Raw genomic sequence first — 22377 nt, forward strand, 5'->3', positions numbered from 1 at the left:
ACTTCTTTATTTCAATAATATTTTTTAAAGCTCCAAGGAGCCACTGCAAAGGAGTCAAAGAGCCACAGGTTGAAGACCCTTGGTGTATCTTGTTGGCCAGCTGACTCACCTTTAATATGAGTTTAAAGCTGTCGTAACCTGTCAGCTGGTTTGAGGGTGAGCAGTTGTTATGAAAAGACGATCAGCCTCGCCTTCAGGACGTGGAACATTTCCTGTAACTGTTTTACATACATGTTCAAGAAATGTCCTGGAGATAAGGAGAGATGGTCCCAGTTTTTATCACTGTGGTGTCTGACAACACTCCTGGGAAAGGTCTGTGATAAGCAGATCTCCCAGAAGCTGGAGCAGGAACTGGAGCAGGAACTGGGGGAAATGTAGAGACTTAAACTGAAGTTTGAACTGAGCTGAGGAGAGTTTTACTTCTGCTGTTACAGAGGATTTTAAAAAGTGTCCACGGCTTTGGGGGTGGCATTCCTGGGTGTGTTTGTGATGTTGATCCAGCAGAACTCAGGGACAATGTGTTGAAACAGTATTTCCTCAGAACCAGCTGGGGAAATCCCTCCACTCCGTATGCAAATCAAGCCGTTTGTCAATGATTATCCGTGTGTTCCTGAACCGAAAGCTTGGTGTTTGGGATTTAGCTGGTAGCTAATGTGGTCTCAGAGGATCTGGTCTCAGTCGTCATGGGCCGGTCTGGAGCTGTTTGTGTGTTGAGGAAGGTGCAGATAATGTCTGATATGAAGATACATAAAGATAAAACCTGATACGATGGCTTCTGTAGAGATAAGGTGAGCTGACTGATGGGAAACTGTCGGCTTCAGAGTTTTTAGTTTCTGTCTTTGAGATTCTTTCGTTATGTCTTTTTAAGCATCGTTAGAGCCTTGATTTTTTTATTCTCTGGGTTAAAATTGACCAAACTCAGTGACATTTTAACATGACTCAGCCTCCATCTGCAGGGCGGACAGCAGAGGAGAAACTAAGTGCACAGTGCCCCCCTGTGGTGATCTGCTATATTTGTATTTGTTCAAATAATTTGGATCAAAATAATCTGGGTTTAGAAATTGCATTTTCTAGTTTTAAGCTAGTTTTCAAAGTAGGTTTTTAGATTAGATTAGATCCCCCTGATCCAGATACACCAGTTTTCAAGATTACCAAATTTACCAAAAAACAGATTTTGAGACAAAACACAAAAATAACATGAACGTCTATTTTTATAATTTATTTTATGACCCTTCATCTGAGCCACAACAAACAAAAAACTCATCTACATGAACAAATACTCTGGGGTATTTAGAAAACACATTCAATTTAAAAAGGCTAAATGTCCAATAGTTAACAAAATAAAGAATTTTCAGACACACATAATAGTAATAGATGACTTTGTTAAAAATTATTTCTGATTATTTCATGAGGACAAGTTCATTTTTTACTTTAGTCTTACTTAACTTCAGTGTAAGGCTTCATTGGCAGCTTCTTTATCTACTTTCACTGTAACGTTTATATAAAAACATGATACAAATGTTTTATTATTCGACCAATTTTAAAGTTTTACCACATTTTCTTCCTGAAATCCACTTTGAAATCCTAATTTTTCTGGATCAAAATGGCTCAGATCAAACAGAAAAGTTTTGAACAAAACATACTGAAGGTTTGAACCAGATTAAAACAAGGATTGGATTATGTAATCCACTCCATTTGATCCAATCACACACACACACACACATACACACACACACTCACACAAAGTCATTTCCTCTCAAAAAGAAAAAGTTTAGCACCACCAGCATAAAAAAATAAAATAAATAAAAGCGTTAAACACCGTGTCCACCTGACGTTTGATCGGTGACAGAATTTATAAACTCTAAAGTCAGGAAATAGAAGAAAAATTACACACTCATACAAAACTAATATTGCAGAAAAGTTAATTAAATCATCTTCATATAGACAAGTTTATCATCTTTATGTTTTTTTTGCACCAACAATGACGAAGGACGGGGACCAGGACTGACCGGAAACCCTGAAAGGGAGTGAGACAGACACAGACAGAGAGTTAACGTCTTGTAGGATACTGTACAGATTATTTACTTCCTGTTTCACTTTCATATAGCGTTAAGTTAAATTATCTGTACTGAGGTCACTTTAAAAAGGTAATTTTCTTTTCACCTCATTGTTTCACAGCAGGATGATGTCAGTGGTGTGCACAGAGGGGTATCAGTCGAAGTCATCGTAGAGATGTGCACACATTTTGACCGCAGAGGCAGCATTTAGCTCCATTCATTCAGACGAGTTTCTGGACTCGTGTGTTTGTGCCGGTGTGACACTAAATTCAACTATCGGCATCAAAATGTACGGTTGTTCTGTGGTCAGTTTTTACGAACAATACTATACCGCAGAAGCAATGTCTATCAAGTTTGGACCGTCACAGAGCAACCGGTGTTTTTGAGTTAATCGCGACCATGCTAACTGGTGACCCTCATACGACAGTGTCAGTGATTAACGGCCGAGAGTCAACAGTTAACAGGGTCACACTTTACACTGAAACACCAGCAACGGGTTGATAATTAACTCTGGACGTAGTTTCTGGTTCTTTTATTATGAACAGGGTCCCAGACTTTTTTGGTCTGGGAGGGTTTCTGATTTATTGACACATGTTTACGTCCTGGTCTGTCACAGTCTGGTAAGTAGAATACAGTCATGAGCATCCAGTGACAGTTGGGGCTATAATTTCGTAGACCAGGCGCAAGTGCAGGCGCGTGGAGGTGCGCGTCCACGCCTCCCTCCGCGCAAATGGCAGAAAGGACAGATTTAATCTGTTCCTTTGTCATTAATAGGAGAACAAAATGAAGGGACAGTTACACAGCTGGCTTATCCATTCAGAATACTTTTGATCCACCTGCACTCCTGGTTTGTCATCACCAAATAGCAGAGCCTTTGGTGATATACTGTATACTCTCCCAGTGTCTCCGCCTCATCCTCCTTACAATAATGTACTCCATCTTTTTAGATCACGTTAAAAATAAAGACTAAAACAGAGAAATATGGGAAATCACAGGTAAATCCTGAGTGACACATTTATTCTGTCTCTTTTTACTTCGTCTTTTCTCTCCCTCTTTTCTTTGAATTAAATGAAACGAGAGAAGCCAGATATATACTCAGTATCAGATGTTAAGGCTGTTTATTGTTTAATTGTTAGATGTTCATCAAACTTCCAGCTGCCGTCAGGTTAACTTTCCATTATGACAAACGGCTTTAATCTGACATCAGATGTGACGGGACAGTTAATATAGATATAAATGTATATGCTGGTTCAGACGGTTACATTAAATAGTGATTGCTGTGATTGTTTACTGCATTAAAATGTGCCTGACACTCTGGAAACCTGTCTCTGAGGCTTTGTTGACATGTGCTCACATGTGCGCCTGTCACCAAATTACAGCTGCGGAGGGTGCACTCCGCTTTGCGCCGAGGATAGACCAGGTTGGAGCTGGCGAGCTTTCAGTGCACTTTCTGCGCTGTTTTTGGCACAAAATTGTCACTGCGCCAACATGAATCTGCTGACACCTCCCCCTGGTGCACCGTGAACTCCCCCTGGCGCGCAGTCACACCCATCTCTGCGCAGACGATCTACCAAATTGTCAAATTGGCAGCGCATGGCGGTGCGCTGCACAAACTTAGCACTGCGCAGGGTGCGCCAGGCTTGCGCCCCCTGCGCTGCGCCACGAAATTAGAGCCCTTGGTCTTAAAACTCCTCTCTGGGTACACGCCAGATTTCTCCGCTAAAAACGTCTTCACCTAATATCTGTCCACTTGCTGATCTCTTCTGTCTAATCACGGCTATCTCACAAACCTGGGAGTTGTTTACCATTAGTATAAGTGCTGATATTTAGTTTAAAAATGTGTTTTTTGGTGGTTAACTCCTCCACAACAGTTGACAAACTATTACACTCTGCAGTACACGCCCATCCGGCGTTGTTGATAAACAAATAATCCCTCTATAGCCTTCCCGTACACTCGGACATTCTCTGCCCATACCTCCATTGAAATGCATCACAGAAAATCAGTTTTTGTTTAGTTTTATGAGGTTTTTCTGAGATTTTGAGTTTAATAATGGTCAAACTGTGTTCATGGGGTACATGTAACTCTTTAACACTAGACATCCACCGCTGCAGTCTGACGGACTGGGGTTTTTTCTAACATAGAGTTAGCCTAACATAGAGTTAGCCTAACGTTAGCTCCTAGCTGAGTTGTTGATCATGTCTCTTTGTTTGTTGGGAGTTCATTGGCCTGTTTTGTTCTAGTTTTTGTTCTTTGTTGATCGTACATCATTGTTGGCTGCTGTCCAAAGGGCTCTTGTTAAGCTAACGTTAGCTTCTGGAGCTTAGCTTCATTAGATTTTCTGTAATAGTCGAGATAACAAAGGTTTTCAAACGTTGTGCAGAATGACTCAGAGTAAATATGTACTGTACTTCCCTCCATGGTCAACTTTAGAGCCTTTTGCTGACTTCTAGATGATCTGTGATATTTCTGTCTCCAAAAATCATCAATTGCATCCTGTGAAATGTCTCCGACTGTGACTCCTGCTGTAGCACCTGTTACTGAATGCTCACAGTTTGTAGAAGTGAGTGGAGGGGGCGTGGCTTAGCCATAGGTCAACTTTTAAAGAACACATGCTGAAGTGTCCTTTTGGCAGCAAAACCACACCAAAGTGCCCTCCTGGTTGGCAGAACACACTTCACTGCCTTCTTGGGTGATAGAACTGCACTCTGTTTGTCTCTGTTTTGATTTTTTTTTTTTTGCCCCTGTCCTTCATAAAGTCTGTGCACACCACTGATTAACGTATAGTTTCTTTCACCTCACCGTTTCACTGCAGGATGTCGGCCAGTTTTTCGTGGTAGTACTCGTAGTTGTCTTTGCAGTCCTCCCATAAGTTCAGAGGTTGTTCTTCGTTCTCTACAAACGTGTCCCAGGTGTAGGAGAAGTCCAGGGGCTTCATCACCCTCAGTTTACAGCCGGCAGCGTGCAGCATCCTGAGTCCTTCCTGAATCTCTGGCTCCTCCCACTCAAACAGGCGAGCAGAAAACACGGTCATTTTAATGTTTTTCTTGGCCTTCAACACCTCGGCGATCTTTGCTGCACACGCAGCACAGGGACTGGAAGACACGTACCTGAGGGGGCAGAGAAAACATCTGTTTTATTTTTGTCTGTTTCACTGTGTGACTCCTGTTTTGTGCAAATTAAAAAAGTTAAAGTTTGATACGGACGTGAGAACAGCTGAAAATTCATCTTGTTAATGTGATTTCATCCATATCAGGGGTTAGCAACCTTTACTTTCATTATAGCCATTTTTTCTCAGCTTACCTGATTAAAGTCATTCAGGAGCCACAAAATGTACTTTATCATAACTACAAAGACAAAAAAAAAGTATATACATATCAAATAAAGTGAAAATATAGGAGAAAAGATATCTAAACAAGAAAGGTTTGTATGTATATAAAACTGTACATGTGATGTCTTAGGTTTTTATTTTGAATAAATTAGTGTTTTTTGAAAAAAAGAAATCACAAAGACTTTGAATAATTTTGAAATTTAAAAACATTTGCATTTTAAAAAAAAAGAAGAAAAAAATGTGCAAAATTTGCCAAATATTCCAAAATGTTGTCATTTCACATACTTGCCAAAATTTTTATTTTTTCAAAAAAATGTAATTTCAAAAATTTGCTTGATTTAAAAATAATTCTTTTTTTCAAAAAAAGTTACTTTGAATAATTTGCAAAAATGTGCCAAAATTACAAAAATGGGATATGTGGAATAAAAGTGTGATTTTTTTTTCTAAAATTGAAAAAAATGTAAAATTTGCAAAAGTAAATTCAAAAATTTGCTAAATTTTCTTTGAAAAAATGCTTTTTTTTTTTTTTTTTTTTGAAAATAAAAAAGGAACTTGAATAATTTGCAAAAATGTCAAAAATTGGACATTTGGTATACAAATGTGATGTTTAAAAAAAAAAAAAAAAGTAAAATAAATTGCCAAAGTGAGACTTATCTTCAAAAAACTGCATTTTCTTTCAAATAAGGAATATGAATAATTTGCAAAGATTTTCACAAATTAAAAAAAAATGTGATATCTGGTATTCAAACCTGTTTTTTTTTTAATTTTTTAAGTGTAAATTTTGCAAAAGTTTCGAAAAAAAAGACTGAAAGCCTTATTGCAATATGTGATGCATATTGAGTTCAACAAAAAGTTAATGCATGGTTTTATTTAGTGTCAGTGTTTTAATTTATCAATACCTCCTGTAGGAAAAATAAAAATCATTTTATTTTATGGTATTTTTTAAAGCTACAAGGAGCCACTGAAAAGGGCTCAAAGGGCCGCATGAGGCCCCAGAGCCACAGGTTGAAGACTGTTGATCTATATTGTTATTAAAGTAAGAACCATGGTATTTGGCCACTTCACATTCAGTCATGATCACAGTGAAAACATGGTGAGGAATAAATAACGCTGTTAATTTTAGCTGAAAAAAAAAAAAAAAAGACTTTCTGGACTCGTGTGTTGGTGCCGGTGTGACAGGGCTCAGTACCAGGTGATGGTGTATTTGTCAGTAGAGTCGTAATGAGGGAGGCACTGTGTGAAGAAGGCCTCCTCCGCGTGAGGTCCTGTGTGTTCATCCTCCAGACATCCTCTCCGCAGCCCCACAGCAGAATTCCCACAATCCACCAGGTAACACAGGAAGGTCTTATTACGGCCTGAAGAGTACTCCACGTTCTTAAACTGGAACTTAAAGACGAAAGGATCAATCCGGTCTCTGTGGACGACAGGAAGCATGTGTCAGTGTGTGATGATTAAGACTCTGATGCAGTGAAGGATGACAGAGAAATATGTTTACAAAACTCTTCATTCATACATTTCTACGATTGTTCAGCTCAATGTTCAAAAAAATTTACTCTAAAGCAGCTCTACATTCAAGCACATCTACATTTACTCTGCTCTGAATTTAAGCAGATCTATATTCTAGCAGCTCTATAATTAATAAACCCTGCACTCACTCAGCTCTACACTTACACAGCTGCACTTTTAAGCAGCTCTACATTTGAGCAGCTTTTCATTCATTTAGCTCTAAAGGCTGATTTATGCTTGATGCGTCTGCAGGGTCCGCGTGGCTTCGTGCAGTTGAATGACGTAATTTTCGCACCTACGCCCCTTCGAGTGGTCCCTTTCACGTGGAAAGTGTCTGCACCACGCACATCTGGAAATTTCATAGACTGTATAAAACATGGATGTAGTCTCACCATCATCCGACATCACCCGAGGCTCTTAAAGGGATAGTTCAGTTTTTTTGAAGTGGGGTTGTATGAGCTCTATGTGACCACTAAGGACATTAGATACAGTAGAAAGTTGTCTCCTCTCCCTCAGTAAGACACAGACTGTAATCGATGGTGACGAGGAAATAGACGCTAACAGGGAGAGACCGTACCAAATTCAAAGGCTATTTTCTCTGCCTACAAGAACTAAAATCAAAAAGTAATACCACAGTTTAAGAGTACGATACATAAAATATTTTTTAAGTGCATTAAGTCTTCGGAAATATGAACATTTATACCTAACTAACTGGTCATGTTTCCTTCCGCGCAGCGCTAGTGCGCTCCGTCCCCCCTCCTCCTTTCAGCTGTAGGGAATGTAAACAAGCTATGCTTCGGGCGCTGGTTGTAGCCTCGTGTAAGTTTGATCAAGTATCGTAATTCTTTTGTTTGTCCTCTAAGGATTGTGAGGCAGCGTAGGAAATTCAAAATGAGTGACTATGACAGCGAAGATGAAGTTTCATTCACTTTGGAACCAAAAGGATACCTGTATGAACCGGAGCACACAGAAGAGGAGCTGCTACAGATGGAGACTGAAAGGAACACAGAGGAAACATCCACTGACACTGGACATCGAGATGCTGAGTGTTACTGCTGCCACGACTGTTGTTGTTGTTGTTGCTGTTACAGGACACTCCAGAATTCAGAGGAGCAGGGAAATCTGTGTGATGACTTGTACAGACGGCTTTAGAGCGAGCAGTGTCCTCTAACTCAGACAAATCCTGAAGAGTGTCTGTAACCAAGCTCCACTCGTGACAGCAGTAACACTCAGCATCCGTGGGCATTGAGTCACAGCTCAGACATTTACACCACTGAGTATTTCCAACTATATCTTGATGTCCAGAGTACAAACAAAAGAATTACTATACTTGATCAAACTTACACGAGGCTACAACCGGCGCCCGAAGCATAGCTTGTTTACATTCCCTACAGCTGAAAGGAGGAGGGGTGACGGAGCGCACTAGCGCTGCGCGGAAGGACACATGAGTTAGTTAGGTCCAGATAAATGTTTATATTTCCGAAGACTTAATGCACTTAAAAAATATTTTATGTATCGTACTGTTAAACTGTGGTATTACTTTTTGATTTTAGTTCTTGTAGGCAGAGAAAATAGCCTTTGAATTTGGTACCGTCTGTCCCTGTTAGCGTCTATTTCCTCGTCACCATCGATTACAGTCTGTGTCTTACTGAGGGAGAGGAGACAACTTTCTACTGTATCTAATGTCCTTAGTGGTCACATAGAGCTCATACAACCCCACTTCAAAAAAACTGAACTATCCCTTTAAGAGCCTCGGCGTCATTCTGGACAGCACCCTCTCCATTGCACCTCATATTTCAAATATCACCAGGACTGCATTTTTCCAGCTTCACAATATCTCCAGACTCCACCCAACACTGTCCCAATCCAGCACTGAAATTCTGGTTCACTCATTTGTCACCTCCCGCGTTGATTACTGCAATGCCCTCCTCACCGCTCTCCCCACCAAACTCATCAATAAACTGCAAATCAATCAGAACTCGGCTGCCCGTATCATTGGACCATGTCACCCCTGTTCTCATCCAACTACACTGGCTCCCTGTTCAATACCGTATTCAATATAAGAACCTTCTCCTCACCTACAAAGCTCTGCATGACCTAGCCCCCTCATACCTCTGTGACCTTCTCCATGAATACACTCCCTCCCGCACCCTCCGCCCTAACCTTCAACCTCTGCTGGACTACTCACAATCCCCACTTCACACCTCACTACCGTGGGTGCCCGAGCCTTCAGCTGCTCAGACTCTTGAACTCCCTCCCCCCACACATACGACAGTCAGACTCCATCAACCTATTTAAATCTCAACTCAAAACTCATCTGTTTAAACTGGCCTACTCACTTTAATTGAACACTGTGCACCTCACTTGCTTTTATTCTGATGATCTGTTTTAATGATATTTTACAATGTTTTTTATCGTTTGTTGTAAGGTGGCCTTGGGTGTCATGAAAGGCGCCTCCAAATAAAATGTATTATTATTATTATTAGTGCTGGGAAAGTTGACGCATTATTTTCGCGTTAACCCGTCAATCTATTAACACCGTTGAATATTTTATCGCACATTAGTGCATGTTGCTCACATGCTTTTATTTTGTAAATGTCTGTTGCTGACCGCGGTGGAACCGGAAGTGAAATTGGCAGAAAAACACAATGAGTAACCAAAACAAGCATGGAGAAGAGAGAATTTCTGACGGTAAGCCAATCAGAAACAGAGTTTGGCGGGCCCATGCTGCTGCACACACCCAGACATGAGTATGATCAAGCGCGCACACAGTCAACAAACACGACAAGATGAGCTGCAGCGAGCAGACGAGTACCTTACAACCATCTACAATGGAAGGCAGCGGTGCCAGCTTTGCAGGATGGAAGTACAAACATTATTTTGAATTGGTGGAGGTAAAGGCAGACGACAAAAACATTGTTGTGAAATGCAAACTCTGCCCAGGGCAGAAACGTTTATCCACGTTGAAATCCAGCAATGCCAATCTTTTAAAGCACCTGACCACGAAACACACGGCAAAGAAACTAGTCACTGTTACACTGCGAAAAGAGAGCAATTCTGGTTTACAAAAATAAATATTCCTGTCAATATTTCTTAATCTATCTGTTGTGTTTTATTGTTCCACTACAAGTCATAAAAATAGTAGCTAAAATTATAAAGTTGACCTTTCTGTTACTGAGCCATCAACGTTTTTTTTTTTAGTAAAGTAAAGCAACTAGTTACTAGTTACTTTTATAATTTAGGAACTAGTTAAGTAACTAATTACATTTTCTCAGCACTAATTATTACAATAACTAGTTACTTTTTAAAAGTAACTTTCCCAACACTGCTCACCACTTAGTGTATCAGTCTGCGCGCGCGGCGTGCCAGATATAAACAAACGCAGGTAGTCTGCCAGGACGAAGAGACACGATGAGAACTAGAGCCTTATTTAGCGTTTGTGTGAAAGTAACGCGCTGAAAATTCTCTAAATAAAGCGTGAATGCAGACTGATATCAGATTTTTTTGGTGGGAGTCCGTTTATTTGTGTTTTTGGTCAAGTAAAATATGGCTCCGTCTGAGTGCAGAGGAAACCTGCAGAGGAGCAGGGAGGGGGTGTTTGGTGCGAGCGCTCTGGGCTTCTGCTGCACAAAATCACTGCTGTAGGGGCAATTTCTGCTCTAAACCTTGTGATAGGACCCAACTTGTTCCATCCCAGAGCATCACTTTAATGCCCTGACAGTGGCAATAAGCTTTAATTTTGTATTTACATTTTGTGAATTTGATTTGCACTAAATGGATGAATGGACACCAACTAACGCCACGCAGGGTGTTAAGCATAAAGCCTTACACATTCTGTCGCGCAGATCTCATGCATCTGATTTCCTCACGTCACGTTCTCGCAGAAAGCACAACACAGCCTCAGGTCCTCGCAGCTCAACCTTTACTCAGCTCCACATTCAGTCACCTCTTTAGTCCAGCTGCTCCTCATTGGCTGAGCTTTATATTCATTAACAATGCTCCACATACAGGCAGCTCTACATTCAAACAGCTCTTTATTCACTCAGATCTACGTTCAAACAGCTCTACCTTTAAGCAGGTCAGCAACTTCGTTTCAAGCAGCTCTGTATTCACTCAGCTCTACATTTACGGAGCCCTGCATTCAAACGGTTCTATATTTACTCAGCTCAACATTTAAACCTGTCTGTATTTACCCAGTCCTACATTCATGGAGCTCTACATTTAAGCTGCTCTACATTAGAGCAGATCTACGTTAGCAGCTCTTTGTCAAAGTCAAAGCAGCTGAATGATTGAGCAGATCTACAGCTCAGCTAGCATAGCATCTCTTTATCCAAGCAGATCTTTAATCCAGCAGGTCTGTGTTTGAGCTACAACTCTAGCTTAAGTAGCTCTATAATCAAGCGGCTCTATACATGAGGACTGAACAGCTGTTCTTTCACGTAGCTCTACATTTAGACTCCTTGTTATTTTAGCAGCTTCACACCAAAACTGATCAACTTCAAAGTGTAAAACTTTACAAATCCATTCAATCTGAGTTTATCAATCATCATATAGAGAGATTTGTAGATATATAGATATATAGATATGTAGATATGTCGATATAGACACACAGATCAGTCACATTAGGTCCGCAGCCCAGACTCACCCTGCGATGATCTCAAAGGGAGGAAGTTCTATCGGTTCGACCTGAAGTTCTCCGTTCTCCTCAGAACCTCCTGCAGCCTCTCCTTTATCCTTCTCTCCTTTATCCTTCTCTCCTTTATCCTTCCCTCCTTCATTCTTCACCTCCTCTGCTGCTCCAGACTCCTTCTCACTCCTCTCCTTCCTCCTCGACACAGATCGACTTTTATCTGCCATGGCCACGACGGGTTCAGAACATCCGAGAGGAAATAAAGAAGTGAGCAGAGAGCAGAGAGCAGGACCCAGATCTGAAGACAGGACAGAGGGGGAGGGGAGGGAGGAAGGGGGAGGAGGGACAGAGGGACAAGCAGAGGAAGGGGAGGAGGGGGTGAGGAAAGATCTTGATTTATTGTCTTTTAATGAAACTGAGCTTCTTTAATTCATCCAGATGTTATCACCTGATGTTTGAATCACAGGCCTGACCCCACCCAGCCAATCACAGCGCTCCCTGATCCCTGCTGGTTTAACCGTGCCACTTCCTGTCAGGTCCAGCTCCAGGTTTTAGTCCCCGGAGAGCCAACGCCAGCTGCCGGGCTGAGGCAGAGCGCCCTGAAACCAGAACCTGGAGCACCAACAGCAACAGTGTTCACAGATTATAATCAGGGCTTGACATTCACTTTTTGCTCAGCAGCCACTGTGGCTAGTGGTATCCCCGAGTTACTGGCCACTCAGTATTTTCACTGGCCACAATTTGTTGTTGGATAATTATGTTCAATATGATTAAATGCTAAAGTTTATTTAAAATAGATTTACAACCTCTTTAAATGTAAATGACCCCTATGCACACTCAAAAGACATAGTAATTAAATAGTAGTTTGTTAATGCTTATAATAAAATGGTAAAGGGGATTAATTGGACTGATAAAAACTCAGCAAGAGACTCTGTCTGCTTAAATATCTATCAACGATTGTGATCAGAAAATCATTTCTTTTTTCATGAGAATGACAATGAAAGAGAGATAAATTAAATTTCCTCAGAGCTTTCATCATCAGAGTCATCTTTTTGCTTGTCTCTCTGCTCCATGTTTGAGATAAAATTCATACGCCGAAGTGGCCAGTGGGAGCGGCGGTGTTATCATCCACTGCCAAAATCCACCCGCATTTGGCCGGTTGGCCGGTGTTAACGTCAAGCCCTGATTATAATCTGTGAAGGACGTGCTCCTGATCACAGCTCGATGAGCTCACAGCTGATTCTCTGGTCTGACATAACGATTACATAATTTATGATTAATTTATGATGGTTAATCTAATCTCATTAAAGCAACAGTCACAGATTAACCAATTAAATAATCCTTCAGTGTGTGCTCTTCCTGCGCGCGGTTATTTTTCCTTAGTCTAAAAATACGAGCAGCTGCAGCACCTTTAAAGGACCCAGGAGGTCACACACACACACACACACACGCACACACACACACACACAAAGTCAGACACACTCAGACAGCTGCTGCTCTAAATACAGACGGGACAGGGTTAGTCAGCGAGAAACTGAGCCATCACACACACACACACACACACATACACACACACACACACACACACACACACACACACACTGTAACCCTTACCCAGACCGATAGGAACAGAGCTCAGTGACGTCACAGCAGGTATCATCAGGTGAATGATTTACCTGTGAGAGTTTTTCAGGAGCATCAGAGCGCTGCAGGTCAGACACTCACCTGGAGACACTCACCTGGAGACACTCACCTGGAGACACTCACCTGGAGACACTCACCTGATCTGACCCAGCAGAGCAGAACCAACAGCCACACCTGGACCATGTCTTCTCCAGCCTCAGGACCAGTTCCAGTTCCAGTTTCAGGATCAGCCTCAACCTCCACAAATGAGGTCCTGGTCCTGACCCAGGTGATCCCCTCTCAGCCCCAATGCTCGCCTCAGCGGGCGAGTGTGGGGACGCATCCCTTCATCCGGGGACACCCGCTGGCTGTCGGGGTGAGTTTCTGGCTGAACTGAAATGGGATAAAACAAATGTGAAAAAAATATGAAACAAGACAAAATATGTAAAAATTAAAGTGCAGATTAGATTATTTTCTATGGAAATATTTGACATCAGATTATTCTAGATTATTATTATGAGAAGTAGTGTGTCAGATTGTTTTCAACTGAAAGAAATGTCTTCTATTTATTCAGTTAGAAATGTGAAGAAGTGAACTTGGCGATCCCAAACAAGGAAATAAAGTTTCAGGAAGTTAATCCTGAATTATTTTGGTATTAATCTGGCAAATGTAGTTTTATCACCCTGTGTTGTAGGCTGTAGGTATTAATAAAAGAAAACAGTAAACAGCTGGTTTATTGCTGTTTCCAGGTCGATGACATGTCTAAGGGCTCTAATTTCATAGACCAGGCGCAAGCGCAGGTGCACCTGCCCTGCGCCGGCCTTTGCCGCGCGGACAGGGCGTGACCGGCACACCTTGCAAGTTTCCTGCAGTGCCAAGAGAGGCGCATTCAAGGTGCAGAGGAGCGCAGAGCTGCGCGTCCACGCCTCCCTCGGCGCAAATGGCAGAGAGGGAGGAGAAAAGCCATGAGTGGGTTTAACACAGCCGAGCGCTGTTTTCACCAATCAAATGAGCGTACTCCATCTTTTTAGATCAGGTTAAAAATAAAGACTAAAACAGAGAAATATGGGAAATCATGGGTAAATCCTGAGTGACAAACGCCTCCGCTTTGCGCCGAGGATAGACCGGGTTGGAGCTGGCGAGCTTTCAGCGCACTTTTTTGGCACGAAATTGTCACTGCGCCAACATGAATCTGCTGACACCTCCCCCTGGTGTGCCAGGGTTGCGCCCCCTGTGCTGGGCCACGAAATTAGAGCCCTTAGTGTCTAAAGTCTAAAGTCCCAGGACCAACACTTCCTGTATCTAGGAGCTGAATTAATCTTTAAAATCCCAATGCACGAGTTCAGATTGACAGAGCCTCCTAAAACTCCTGAGACAGTCAGACCTTCATCCATCCTTCTCTCTCCTCTCTGAGGATTCTCTATTTTTTTTTATTATTATTATTATTTTGCCATTTTTTGTCCTTAAAGGCTGCCGTACACTGTTAACCTAAACTTTCAGACCTGATTAAACGCTGATCAGAGAACTATGATCACAAGGTTACACCCAGTGTGTGTGTGTGTGTGTGTGTTTGTGTGTGTGTGTGTGTGTGTGTGTGTGTGTGTGTGTGTGTGTGTGTGTGTGTGTGTGTGTGTGTGTGTGTGTGTGTGTGTTTCAGACCGTTCAGATCATGATTGGTGTGGTGGTGCTCCTGTTTGGGATCGTCATGGCGATTGGTGCACAATCTGTTGGCGTGTTCAGTGGTATCTTTGTGTGGGGATCCTGCTTTGTGAGTTTCTTCATCTTTTCTTGTTTATTTATTTATTTGATATGTAACATGAATAAATGTGATATTAATATGATAAGTTGAACTTATTGTAAATAATTACTACCAAAAGTAAACAATGACAAAAACAACAAAACAACAAAAACATAATAACACTAAAAAATATAATAATAATAATAATAATAATAATAATAATAACAATAATAATCTTTTTTGAACCTCAGTACATCACAGCTGGATCTCTCACTGTGGCTGCTGGAAAATCTCCAAGCCGCTGTCTGGTAAGTTATTTCCTGTTGAGTGTGCATGTAGGTGTGTGTGTGTGTTCAGGTGTATATTTGATGTGTCTCAGTTATATATCATCTTCAACTTGTCTCCTTTGACTATCCCCTCAAATGTGTCTCCTTTGATGTAATCTCAGATGTGTCTTCTATGACTTGTCTCCTTTGATGTCTCCTTTGATGTCTCCTTGGATGTATCTTCTTTGACCTGTCTTGTTTGATGTCTCCCTAGATGTATCTTCTTTGATGTGTCTCCTCTGACATGTTTCCTTTGATGTGTCTCCTTAGATCTATTTTTTATTTGAAATGTCTCCTTTGAAGTGTTTCCTTTGACATTTCTCCTAATGTATTTCTTTTAATGTGTTCCTTTACAGGTGTCTCCTTTAAACGTCCCCTAAGAGGTGTCTCCTCTGAAATGTCTCCTTAGATGTGTCTTCTTTGACTTGTCTCCTTTTTCTTGTCTCCTTTTTCTTGTCTCCTTTGACAACTCCTCAGTTATATCTTCTTTGACTTGTCTCCTTTTTCTTGTCTCCTTTGACATCTCCTCAGTTATATCTTCTTTGACTTGTCTCCTTAAATGCGTCTCCTTTGATGTCTCCTCAGATGTATCTTTTCTGATGTGTCTCCTTTGACCTGTCTCGTTTAATGTCTCCTCAAATGTGTCTCCTTTGATGTGAGTCCTTTAACATGTCTCCTAATCTATCTCTTTTGATGTGTCTTATTTGAAATGTCCCCTTTGATGTCTCCTCAGATGTATCCTCTTGGTTGTGTCTTATTTAAAGTGTTTCCTTCGAGATGTCCCCTTTGATGTGTCTCCTTGGCGGGTTTCCTTTGACGTGTCTTCTTTGAAATGTCTCCTCAGACGTGTCTCCCTTGACATGTCTCCTTTCATATGTCACTCTCAGGTGAACACGTCCCTTGCCTTTAACGTTCTGGCGTCCCTAGTTTCGATATCGGCTCTGATCATCTACTGTCTGGACGCTGTTGGGATTATGTTTCACTGCTGGGAAAATAGCTGGTGGTGCGATCACTTCATGGTGAGATTAGCATAATGATTTACAAGCTGTGAACCATGGACACTGATACATTTTGATTATTGTTTCAAACTATGGATAAATCAATCTTAGAGGTGAATTTTTAGAATGCCAAACAACAGTCATTTCTCCTTAAAGCTGTTTGATAGCATCAGGTGTATAATTACCAGGATATTATGAAGACATTTGTGTCTTTTAGGCCCAGATGCGGGGCTTCTCAGGTGTCCTGGCTGTCTTCCATTTACTGGAGTTCATCGTCACGATCACAGTTGCAGGATTTGCTTGTAGAGCCACCTGTCCCTGCTGTAACAAGCAGGTGAGATGAGACAAACGGAGGTAGTTCATCCTGTAGCAGACAGCTGAGTTTAGAGTGGCTTTGTGTTTTTATCTGTGTGTGTGTCTATTTGTGTGTGTGTGTGTTGCAGCAGCAGCAGCAACCGGTCTATGTTATACCTGGAAACACTACCCTGGCAGCTCAGGCTCCGCCTACATCCCATGTTCAACCCGTCACCATGGTCCACCCTGCCCCACAGGTGAGCTGCTCCTCAGAAACCAGAACCAGACATTGACGTTAGAAATAACCTTTGTGTTCATGAAGCTGATAATAGCCTGTTTCACTTTCTTTCTCCTTGTTTTGTAGGTGGTGGTCTCTCCTAAACCTGAGGGCTACATAAACCATGGTCTGGTTTATGACTGAACCTCCTGCGTACACCCTGTCATGATGAGCTGAGATCACAGCAGCTTTAAATCCAATCAGACCTCGTTATGGATGACTAGTTCATCAGCAGCCCCCACCTCAAAGCAGGTTACTGTCTGCTGTAGGGATGTCCCCATATTACATTTTCACTTCCGATACCATACCGATACTGCAGCATTGAGTATTAGCCGATACCGATATTAATCCGATACGATATCAGCATTAAACATGCATACTTTTATTACTTATTTTGTTGAAAGTCATGTTAGAAAAGGCTTGATGAAGTGATATTATTCAAACAAAGAACAGTAATCAGCAACAGTAGGTATGAGGAAAAACTGACCTATTTATTATTAACCAATGGGTAACAGAAATGTTAACATTAAACATAAAAAATACTAGTAATTGAATAAAAGAAAGAATAAATTAGAAAACCCAGAAAATAACCTAAACAAATCAAATAAAAACAGCAGGAGCGGGGTCTGGAATGGACTGCTTATATCAGAGATTTTAGACGCATTCCGATACAATACCGATTTTTGTTTTTTTTGCTGATATCGGACCGATATCCGATATAAATATCGGACTGGGACACCTCTAGTCTGCTGCCCCCTGTCTGCTCCTGCTGGAAAGTCAGGAAACGACTGAATGACTGTGAAAAAGAAAAGTGAATTAGAGATTTTAAAAAGTTAAAACGAATAAATAAAAACCATCAGATTAACGGACATGTGCCCAGCTCGGTCGATAATCTAAAGCAACATGTTGATTTCAGGCTCTGCACACACACCAGAACACACTGATCAACATGATGTTTGATGTAAACTGAGTAAAATAACATGATCCATCATCACTGAGCTCCTTTAAATCAACACGTTTTCCTTTGTGAATCATTCAACTCAGAGGGGAACCCCTGGGCCTTCAAGGTATTCAGTGAAGGCCTAATAAAAAATATTGAAAGAATTTTTGTACTCCTAAATAATTTATTTATTTATTTTCTAATTTTGTCTTTATTTATTTATTTTGAACCAATCACAGTTTTCCTTTTGATGGTATCCGGGTAAATCAGTGACACCTTCTGGCAGGCAGGGCCTCCAGTAACTGCAACGAATGCCTGTGTAACTCAAGCGAATGTGGACACAATTTGACATTGACAGCTGTCTTAGCCAATCATATTTTGTTAAGTTGTGGGCGGGATCATTTCCTGTCATCTTCCGGGGATTTGCGAATACTTAATGGATAAGCGCCTAACTGTAGCTGTGAGTGAGTGAGGAGAAAAGAGAAGATCTAGTTGGCAGAACGTGAAGAGAAATGGCAGAAAGTAACGGAGAAGACTGTGTGGTTGCTGGATTACTTGAAACTCAGTTTTCAAGGCTGAAAGCTCGCCAGCTCCAACCTGGTCTAACCTCGGCGCAGGGCGGAGTGCACCCTCCGCAGCTGTAATTTGGTGATAGGCGCACATGTCAACAAAGCCTCAGAGGCAGGTTTCCAGAGTGTCAGGCACATTTTAATGCAGTAAACAATCACAGTAATCACTATTTAATGTAACTGTCTGAACCAGCATATACATTTATATCTATATTAACTGTCCCGTCACATCTGATGTCAGATTAAAGCGGTTTGTCATAATGGAAAGTTAACCTGACGACAGCTGGAAGTTTGATGCACATCTTACAATTCAACAATAAACAGCCTTAACATCTGATACTGAGTATATATCTGGTTCTCTCATTTCATTAAATTCAAAGAAAAAAAAGGGGGAAAAGATGGAGCAAAAAAAGAGAGAAAATAAATGTATGTTACTCTGGATGTACCTGTTATTTCCCATATTTCTCTGTTTTAGTTTTTATTATTAATGTGATCTAAAAAAGATGGAGTACATTATTGTAAGGAGGATGAGGAGGAGACACCGAAAGAGTATACAGTATATCACTAAAGGTTTGCTCGATTTAAGCACAAATTTGTGTGTACACACTGTTCATGAATGAGGCCCATTGTGAGCACAGTGATTGATTTTAAGTTGATTTTTTTCAATTTTATATTTTCATTTTTTAATTGTTTGAAGTTGTGTCAGGTATTGAAGTGTTCAGGCACATGATAAATTTGTAATCCTGCAAAACTATCAATATACTGAACTTCCATGTCACATGATTCTGGCTATTGTTTTTATTTCTTTGTTTGATTGTGTGGTCCCATGGTCCTACTGAAGGCCCAGTGGCTGGGGCCACGGTTCGCCACTGATTAAACTGTTTTCTGCTGATCCTGGGCTGTCTGTTTTTATTTACTGAGAACACAGTGACCCTTATTTTCCTACTTCATGTCCCAGAAACTCGACATTTGACTAAACAAATACACACACATACGTCTCTGTTTAGTTTTAAGCCTGGACGTAGTTTATCAAACAAAAAATCATTGTACTTATGGTGAGTAAGTCAGTCGATCAGATATCCAGAGCAGGTTTCACTGCTGCTTCGAGGTGTGTGATGATCACCTTCTGTGTACGGGTACACCTCAGTCCTGCATGGTGCAAAATACAGCTAGATGATAAAATAACAATAATACACTTAAAGAAATTACTTGTTGAGTGAACATAATTTTAAATATGGGAAAAATTTCCATTTTATCAAATTGCTTTCATTTAGCAAGACCCAAATTTGTTGAACCAACTAACTGTAATTTGTTGTATTAGCATAAAGTATTAGCACTATTAATTTACAATGTTTGAGTCCAACTTAATTTGTAAAGAGTGTTTCGACATATTCACTAAGATAAGACATTTGAACAGTGAGGGAGGTGGAAACACATCTCCATAATTTTATTTCCTTAAATATGTTTCGCTTTTAATCTCTCCTTTGACTTGTCTCCTAAAATGTGTCTCCTTTGACATCTCCTCAGTTATATCATCTTTGACTTGTCTCCTCAAATGTGTCTCCTCAAATGTGTCTCCTCAAATGTGTCTCCTTAAATGTGTCTCCTTAATTGTGTCTTCTTCCACTTGTCCCCTTAAATGTGTCTCCAATGACATCTCCTTAAATGTATCTTCTTTGACTTGTCTCCTTAAATGTGTCTCCTTAAAAGTGTCTCCTCAGATGTATCTTCTTCGACTTGTCTCCTTAAAGTGTCTCCTTTAAAGTGTCTCCTCAGATGTATCTTCTCCCACTTGTCTCCTTAAATGTGTCTCCTTAAATGTGTCTCCTCAGTTATTTCATCTTTGACTTGTCCCTTAAATGTGTCTCCAATGACATCTCCTTAGATGTATCTTTTCTGATGTATCTCCTTTCATCCTTCCCCTCTTGTCCTGTCTCGTTTGATGTCTCCTAAGATGTATCTTCATTGATGTGTCTCCTCTGACATGTTTCCTTTGATGTGTCTCCTTAGATGTATTTTTTATTTGAGGTGTCTCCTTTGATGTGTTTCCTTTAACATGTCTCCGTTGACCTGTTTCCTTTGATGTCTCCTCTGATGTATCCTCTTGGTTGTGTCTCATTTAAAGTGACATGTCTCCCAATGTTTGTCTTTTGATGTGTCCCTTTAGAGGTGTTTCCTTTTATGTGTCTTCTTTGAAGTGTCTCCTCAGACGTGTCTCCTTCCATATGTCACTCTCAGGTGAACACGTCCCTTGCCTTTAACGTTGTGGCGTCCGTAGTTTCGATGACGGCTCTGATCCTCTACTGTATGGACGCTGCTGGGATTACGTTTTACTGCTGGACTTCTGATTACAGCAGCCGGTGGATTTGCGATCACTACAGGGTGAGATTAGCATAATGATTTACAAGCTGTGAACCATGGACACTGATACATTTTGATTATTGTTTCAAACTATGGATAACTCAATCTTAAAGGTGAATTTTTAGAATGTCAAACAACAGTCATTTCTCCTTAAAGCTGTTTGATAGCATCAGGTGTATAATTACCAGGACATAATGAAGATGTTTGTGTCTTTCAGGTCCGGATGCAGGGCTTCTCAGGTGTCCTGGCTGTCTTCCATTTACTGGAGTTCATCGTCACCATCACAGTTGCAGGATTTGCTTGTAAAGCCACCTGTCCCTGCTGTAACGAGCAGGTGAGATGAGACAAACGGAGGTAGTTCATCCTGTAGCAGACAGCTGAGTTTAGAGTGGCTTTGTGTTTTTATCTGTGTGTGTGTCTATTTGTGTGTGTGTGTGTGTGTGTTGAAGCAGCAGCAGCAACCGGTCTATGTTATACCTGGAAACACTACCCTGGCAGCTCAGGCTCTGCCTACATCCCATGTTCAACCCGTCACCATGGTCCACCCTGCCCCACAGGTGAGCTGCTCCTCAGAGACCAGAACCAGACATTGAGGTTAGAAATAACCTTTGTGTTCATGAAGCTGATAATAGTCTGTTTCACTTTCTTCCTCCTTGTTTTGTAGGTGGTGGTCTCTCCTAAACCTGAGGGCTACATAAACCATGGTCAGTGGATATAAGACCCTGCTGTGCATTGAGCTGTCTGTGCTCCACGACACTGACAGGCTGTCTGTGCTCCACTGCATGGACCGGCTGTGTAATCTTTATTCTTCATTTTAAAATTGGTAAATATAGCCAAAACTATCAACACATCTCGTTTTATAAACATATGACACATTGTAAAAATCATTGGGTACATGGGCTGTATGGAGGGCGTGGACAGGCCGTCCGCTCCGTGGAAGGGTCTCATTTATACCGCTTCCCCTCCGCACTCATGGTTTCAATGAGCTGCTACAACAAAAATTACTTTTTTGTTTGCTTGTTTGTTTTTGTTTTTGATTCTTATACTTGGTATATTTATTATTAAACTAATTTAAGGGGCTAGGCATCCTTGTCTGGTAATACTTTTACTCCATGTCGACTGCCCTTTGGGATTGGTGGCACTAGGTGGTTTATCACCTTTTTTGTTGTATATCTATTCCCAAACCTGTAGGAAAGATAACCAATGAACCTGACACTTAAACTTATCACAGATCATCTTATAGTACAGCATGTTTGAAAAGAGTATGTTTTTAAAAAGCATGTTGCTCTAGATCATGTAACAGTCAATCAAAGTTTGTTTATCTCTTTAATGTAAAACATAATAATAATAATAATAAAAATAATGGATTTTCTTTATAACGCACTTTACATTCGCCAAATCTCAAAGTGCACAGAAGGAAAAAAAACAATAAAAACATTAATTAAGACAATAGACATGTTAGTTCTCTGACATTAGCTGTCATAGCTCTTTAATGTTAGCTGCCTAGCTCAGTAGTGTTAAAGGGATAGTTCCGTTTTTTTGAAGTGGGGTTGTATGAGCTCCATGTGACCACTAAGGACATTAGATACAGTAGAAAGTTGTCTCCTCTCCCTCAGTAAGACACAAACTGTAATCGATGGTGACGAGGAAATAGACGCTAACAGGGACAGACGGTATCAAATTCAAAGGCTATTTTCTCTGCCTACAAGAACTAAAATCAAAAAGTAAT

General features: G+C 40.9%; 2 protein-coding genes across 2 annotated transcripts; one reads left to right on the forward strand and one right to left on the reverse strand.

Moving 5' to 3' along the window:
- Window positions 1-1765: 1765 nt before the first annotated feature.
- On the reverse strand, window positions 1766-11776 carry apobec2a (apolipoprotein B mRNA editing enzyme, catalytic polypeptide-like 2a). Its single transcript, XM_074677839.1, has 4 exons — window positions 11538-11776; window positions 6576-6800; window positions 4858-5165; window positions 1766-2017 (listed from the first exon to the last, which is right to left on the reverse strand). Exons 1-3 carry the CDS (start codon window positions 11747-11749, stop codon window positions 4862-4864), a joined length of 741 nt encoding a protein of 246 aa, XP_074533940.1. The 5' UTR covers window positions 11750-11776; the 3' UTR covers window positions 1766-2017; window positions 4858-4861.
- A 1571-nt stretch (window positions 11777-13347) lies between these two features.
- On the forward strand, window positions 13348-21366 carry LOC141789582 (membrane-spanning 4-domains subfamily A member 4D-like). The gene is made up of 7 exons (XM_074669067.1): window positions 13348-13521; window positions 14803-14913; window positions 15135-15191; window positions 20526-20669; window positions 20866-20982; window positions 21098-21205; window positions 21313-21366. The coding sequence occupies exons 1-7, from the start codon at window positions 13348-13350 to the stop codon at window positions 21364-21366; spliced, it is 765 nt and encodes a 254-aa protein (XP_074525168.1).
- Window positions 21367-22377: the final 1011 nt, after the last annotated feature.

This window comes from Halichoeres trimaculatus, unplaced genomic scaffold, assembly GCF_033239565.1.
Source record: "Halichoeres trimaculatus isolate MK-OKI-2021-1 unplaced genomic scaffold, fHalTri1.1 fHalTri1_scaffold_1, whole genome shotgun sequence".
Lineage (NCBI taxonomy): Eukaryota > Metazoa > Chordata > Actinopteri > Labriformes > Labridae > Halichoeres > Halichoeres trimaculatus.

Excerpts from the sequence above, each read along its gene's own strand:
- apobec2a (XM_074677839.1), bottom strand. The coding sequence starts at position 11,749 with ATGGCAGATAAAAGTCGATCTGTGTCGAGGAGGAAGGAGAGGAGTGAG. Across the intron at positions 6,801-11,537 it reads CCCTTTGAGATCATCGCAGG|AGACCGGATTGATCCTTTCG; the intron begins GTGAGTCTGGGC and ends TGTCGTCCACAG. Across the intron at positions 5,166-6,575 it reads GACAAATACACCATCACCTG|GTACGTGTCTTCCAGTCCCT; the intron begins GTACTGAGCCCT and ends CTGCCCCCTCAG.
- LOC141789582 (XM_074669067.1), top strand. The coding sequence starts at position 13,348 with ATGTCTTCTCCAGCCTCAGGACCAGTTCCAGTTCCAGTTTCAGGATCA. Across the intron at positions 14,914-15,134 it reads TTGTGTGGGGATCCTGCTTT|TACATCACAGCTGGATCTCT; the intron begins GTGAGTTTCTTC and ends TTTGAACCTCAG. Across the intron at positions 20,670-20,865 it reads GGATTTGCGATCACTACAGG|GTCCGGATGCAGGGCTTCTC; the intron begins GTGAGATTAGCA and ends TGTGTCTTTCAG.